Consider the following 6,192-nt stretch of genomic DNA (forward strand, 5'->3'; position numbering starts at 1 on the left):
CCTTATTTAGTATAAATTCCTCCATTTCCCTAGACCCCACAATATTTTGAAACATTATTTACAGCAGTGGTAAAATACTTAATGAAAAGTCATGATCACATACCCACACAGAAAGTGTGACATTTCCTGCAGCATCACTCACATGCAAATGATACCAAGAGGTCCTGCCCAGAATCTCTCTCTCTGCTCTTCCCTGAAGAAGTCTGGTTGTCCTGCTAAGTCTAACACTAAAAACTTTGTCTTTGTGATACCACTTTAATTTTTAAGCAAGCTACAACAAAAAAGAAATCAACAGTTTGCAGCTTTGATAGGTTACTGGTATTAAATTACCAATGAGCCTTCCTCACAGTCTCTGAGAATACAGACAGAAGGTGGATTTCAAAAGATGACAGTTTTTAATTATTTCCCTTATCTTTGGAGATTCTTTGAAGTGCAATAAAAGGATTCTAGGCATGAATGCACTATGTGTGCCAAAAAGGGGGTAGAATTAGACACGGAAATAGCATCCACCAATTTTGGACACTGCCCTCATTTTCTAGTTGCTTGGCCTTCTGCTAGATTTTTAAGACATGATTCTTCATTGAGAATATAAATTCACATAAATCCATTTAGAATAGTGTTGAAAATGATCAGAGGGATCCAAAGAGATGTGATTTACATTTGGGGGAATAAGCAGACAAAGTTTTTCTGAGAAGGTCCCTAAGTGAAAAAGGCCAGTATCTCAGATTAGAGAGGCCTGGGGAGTGAGACAGGAACTCACCCTCGCCTTCAGAACCTAGTGAGAAAATGCAAGGGCCCAGCCAACCGTGAGTGCTCAAGGTAGATTCAGGGGGAAGCAACAGACTTCCTGGATCGAGTGGAGAACAGGTATGTGATGTGCCCTGGATGTAGGACGCCATGGGTGCTTGGTGGGAAGAGGTTATTAAAAGCGTATAAACCCCACAGCCAGTTAGATGTCAAAGGAAATACTCAGTACAGGAAATGGCCTCTGGGAAGACAGAGGTAATTTTCTCTCTGAAAATTAAACCAGAAATATCAAATACCCAATGATAGTGTCCATATGGTGAAGTCATCACAAGAGGAGTGTTATCTCAAGAGAAAACAAAACAAAGCAAAACAAAAGAAAAGAAAAAGAAAAAAAAATCAGAGTCCAGGTCATCTGAAAATGGATTGTAGAGTAAAATCCATAGAAAACAGAACTTCAGTACTGGCAATAACTCAATATTAAAAAGAACATGTGAGCAGAATAAATGTTATTTCATGTGACAGAGAAAAAAGGCATCCTGAAATCTTGGCAGATTTTATCATGTGCAAGCCAAAGGAGGGCAGTGCCAAGACTTCGTTCATCAAGGCAATGTAATTCTTAAAGGCGGGGATGATTTACTTTAAGCATCCTAGCCAGGGGAAAGAGTGCTTAAGAGTATCTACTGCCCCAGCTCAGAGTTCATCTCCAGTTAACTTTTTAAATTTAATTTTGCTTCCATAGGAGAGAATATGTGGACTGGGGATGACACTATCAATTTGCAAAGCTTCCTGTTGCAAAATGATGAATTTGCAGTCCAGTGTATTCATTCGTCTCTTGTAAATGGTGTATCTGTTCCTAGAAGATGACCAACACTTGGGACGCTGAAAATCCAAACTGAGAGTTTCATTAAGGAACTTGTTCCTCTAAAGCTTGACTGGGTCACCAACCCACTCCAATCCCTGTCATCTTTGTGATATTATTCTTTAAATTCAGTAAAGGTAGCAAAGCTTATTAATGCTGTGCAAGTAGTAGCTTTGAAGGTGAAGGAAGAGGCCGTGAGCCAAGGAATGTGAATGTCCTCTAGAGGCCGTGAAAACCAAGGAAGTAGATTCTCCCCAAAGGCCTCCAGAAGGAACACCACTCTGCCAATACCTTGGTTTTAGCCCTGTGAGACCCACGTTGAACTTTTAGCCTACTGAAAGACAATAAAGTTGTGTCATCTTAAGCTACTATGTTTGTGGTAATTTGTCACAAAGTAATAGTAAATGAATACAGAATGTATTCAAGTACCACTGCATTATGATTTGATTGCATTTGACTTAAAGAAGCACAGCTGTGTCACCTAGGCTCTAAAGAAATTATTTTGTCTATTAGGATGATTAAGATAATAGGCTTTGGCACTACTGCAGAACAGAAAAAAGAATAAAAAGGAATGAGGATAGTTTAAGAGAACTCTGGGACAACATGAAGCGCTCTAATATTTGCATTATAGGGGTCCCAGAAAGAGAAGAGAGAGAGAAAGGTCCTGAGAAAATTTTTGGAGAGATAAGCACTGAAAACTTCCCCAACTTGTGAAAGGAAACAGTCACCCAAGTCCAGGAAGTGCAGAGTACCACACAGGACCAACCCAAAGAGGAACACACCAAGGCACATAGTCATCAAATTGACAAAAATTAAGGATAAGGAGAAGATATTAAAATTAGCAAGAGAAAAGCAACAAATAACATACAAGGGAACTCCCATAAGGTTATCAGCTGATTTTTCAGCAGAAACTACAGTCCAGAAGGGCATGGCACAATATATTTAAAGTGATGCAAGGGGAAAACTTACAACCAAGAATACTCTATCCAGCAAGGCTCTCGTTCAGACTTGATGGAGAAATCAAAAGCTTCACAGATAAACAAAAGCTAAAAGAATTCAGCACCACCAAACCAGCTTTACAATAAATGTTAAAGGACCTTCTCTAGTCATTAAACCATAAGGAAAGAGGAAAAAAAAAAAAAAGAAAGAGAAAAAAAAAAAAAAGAGACCTACAATAGATTGTTTTGGCTGTTCAGGGTCTTTTGTGGTTCCTTATACATTCTGGAATTGTTTGTTCTAGTTCTGCGGGGAATGTCAGGAGTATTTTGGCAGGGGATGCATTGGATCTGTGGATTGCTTTGGGTCGTGTGGCCATTTTGATAGTGTTGATTCTTCCAATCCAAGAGCACAAGAAGTCTTTCCATTTCTTTGTGTCGTTTCAGTTTTTGGAGTATAGATGACCTCCTTGGTTAAGTTTATTTCTAGGCATTTTGTTGTTTTTGATGTAATGGAAATGTTATGCCGGTTATAAAATTCTGATTTTTGAAGTGAAAAAAAAAAGTGAATGAAGGGCCGCCAATGGCAAAGTATCCTTTCTTATGGGTGAGTGTATTCCATTACATATCTATCTATCTATCTATCTATCTATCTATCTATCTATATACTGCATCTCCATTATCTGTTCAACTCTTGATGTGCACTTAGGGTGCTTCCATATCTTGGCAATTATAAATAATGTTGCTGTTAATGGCAAGGGGTATATATCTTTTTGAATTAATTTTTATTTTGTGGTTGGCTTTATCCTTTTGATAACTATGTAAGTTTAAACAGCTGAAGCTCTAAACATTCTTAGAAACAATGAACAGTACATACATGTAAATTTTTAAATATATGTGCAGTAAAAAAAAAAAAAAAGCTATCAAGCCATGAAAGACTTGGAGGGAACTTAAAAGACATATTACTAAGTGAAAGAAGCCAGTCTGAAAAGGCTGTAAACTGTACAATTCCAACCAAAGGACATTCTGGAAGAGGCACAGCTACAGAAACAATAAAAAGATCGTGGTTTCCAGGGGCTTGGGGAGAGGGAGGGAGAGAGGGATGAATAGATGGAGTACAGGGGATTTTTAGGACAATGAAATTATTCTGTATGATACTATAGTGGTGGCTACATGTCATTATGCGTTTGTCAAAGCCCATAGAATGTACAACATCAAGAGTGAACCCTGATGTAAACGATGGACTTCGGTTGATAATAATGTGTCCATGTTGGTTCATTGATTGTACCAAATATTCCTCACTGATGAGGGATGTTGAGGGTGGGGGAGTATATATGTGTGAGTGAAGAGGGCTATGTGGGAACTCTGTATTTTCTGCTCAATTCTGCGGTAAACCTGAAACTACTCTAAAAAAATAAAGTCTATTAAATTCTGGCAAAAAATTAAAATAAAGGTGGAATTTTAGTGGGGAGGGTAGTGCTCAGCGGTAGAGCGCAGGCTTAGCATTCATGAGGTCCTGGGTTCAATCCGCAGTGCCTCCATTAAAATAAATCAATAAATAAACGCAATTACCCTCCCCAAAATAAAAAATAAATAAAAGTGGAATTTTGGGCAAGTGATGGGTAGAAAAAGTAAATAGGCATGATTTGCTATATGCAACATATTATACATCTTCAAGGTCACGTTTACTCTTTTTCACTATAAAAGTATGTATTTTTTTCACTAAAAACCATACAAATTATAGAAAAATAAGTAACTAAGAATGAAAGTCTACCTTTCTCAATTGATCTCCCTAAAATTACCTTGTGTGCAGCCTTCTCAACTTTTTACAAAACGTATGTACACAACTATTTGCATATACATAAATTACAGCTGCTCTTCTTTTGACACAAATGGTTATACCACGTGTACTATTACTCATTTTGCTTTCTTAGTATAATGAGAAGTTTCTTCAGACAGTGCATATAGATTAACTCAGTCTTAGTAATGCCATGTAAAATTCCACGATAAATGTGGATGCACCATTATTTATTTAAGCATTCTTCTATTAATAGACATTTAGGTTATTTCCAATTTTTCTCTATGATAAATGGTGCTGAAACTGACATCTCTCTACATATATTTTTGCAAACTCTTATAAATGCCTTAGTATCAATTCCTGGAATTGGAGTTGTTGGACAAGAGATATGAGCACTTCAGCTTTGGAAAGATACTGTCAAATTATGTTCCAAAAATGCCTTGCAAATTAATACTCCCACCATGATCACGGATTTCTAGGCATCATTTATACTTACATAAAATATTTAAAATAATAATTGAAGGCCAATACACACATAAAACACTTACATATAACTTATAGACAAGAAGGACAAGACATAAATAATGAACACTGTGTAACCTGTGGCTAATTCAGTCTGTTTATTTTTTCTCTTTGATGCTCCTGGCTTGACTTCATGACACCTCTACCTCATCTTCAGTCAACCTGAAATGAAGCTTTTGTTCTTCAAAGTGACGGGCCTTTTTCTTAGTTACTTGGTCTGGACTTTCAGCATAATTCTAGCCAGAAGCAGATCCTGGCACGTGTGGGAGTTTGACAGCAAGATTGTTCCCATTGTGTTCATTGGACTCTGGGAAGCTTTATATTTTCAGAAATTTAATGTCTCTGGCTCAATAGTTGAGTTGCCGATGCATAGCAAGATCAACTCGAGCTGGGTCATTTCGGATGAAATCTGGTATGGGCAGGACCTGATGCTGTTGGCAAATTTTATGATGTCTACAGTCCTGATTTTTGGCTCAGTGGCACTTTGGGTCAGCCAGATCAAGGCCCCATACCCAGGGTTCCTCCAATTGTGCTACAACACTGCTGCCTTGTTCCTTTTACTCAGCTGTAGTTGTACCATGATTTCAGTGAGCTGGAATTTCACTGTGGAATTTTATGGTGAAACCACCCTTGACTTTCCAATTACCTTTCCGGTTGAAAGAGAAATGCTAACAAAGAAGCATTTCTCTTACGTGTTCCCGCTAGGAATCACAACTACTGTCCTCTCGCTGCTGAGCGCCACCATGTTCTCCTGTGAAACATGTCCAGTAAAACGGTGGACACTAGTGAAACCCTTGGGTGTGGCCAACTGTTGAAAACAAAAAGTCTGAACAAAGGACTACTATTTGGAATGGCTGGGAATCATTTTCTTGAAGAAATTTCTACATGCATGTCATATAGTCATAGTCACTGATTCATGTAAAATAAAATATATTTGTTTAAAAAAAAATAGGCTTTGGAAGTAGACAAACCCAGATTCAAATTCCAGTTTGGACCATTTAACAGCAGTATGAGCAGATTATTTAAACTCTTTAAGCCTCAGCTTCATCATCCATTAAGTAAAGAGAATCCCTACCCCGCAGACTGTAGTGAGGGTTTAATAAGGCACAGTTGCCTAGTCCAGTAACAGCGTCTGTGCAGCACTCACACTCAGTGAAGTGTTTGATGAGGGGAAGTTATGCAATGATTTAAAAATATTAATCAACACTTCTATTAGATGCTGGGGCTGCAACAAGGAACATGACAGACACTGAAAAATAGCCACATGACTTTAATATCCTATAGATCAACCTTTGATGAACAAGCAGGAAGTTCTGTTATCACATAAGGGG

At 37.9% G+C, this 6,192-nt stretch overlaps 1 protein-coding gene across 1 annotated transcript; it reads left to right on the forward strand.

Moving 5' to 3' along the window:
* Positions 1-4,948: 4,948 nt before the first annotated feature.
* Positions 4,949-5,678, forward strand: LOC102513650. The gene has a single exon (XM_006195213.2). The coding sequence runs from the start codon at positions 5,029-5,031 to the stop codon at positions 5,674-5,676; it is 648 nt and encodes a 215-aa protein (XP_006195275.1). The 5' UTR covers positions 4,949-5,028; the 3' UTR covers positions 5,677-5,678.
* The last annotated feature ends 514 nt before the right edge of the window (positions 5,679-6,192 follow it).

Source organism: Camelus ferus, chromosome 14, assembly GCF_009834535.1.
Source record: "Camelus ferus isolate YT-003-E chromosome 14, BCGSAC_Cfer_1.0, whole genome shotgun sequence".
NCBI classification, from domain to species: domain Eukaryota; kingdom Metazoa; phylum Chordata; class Mammalia; order Artiodactyla; family Camelidae; genus Camelus; species Camelus ferus.

What these genes read in the sequence shown, in the direction of transcription:
- LOC102513650 (XM_006195213.2), top strand. Translation starts at nt 5,029, where the DNA reads ATGAAGCTTTTGTTCTTCAAAGTGACGGGCCTTTTTCTTAGTTACTTG.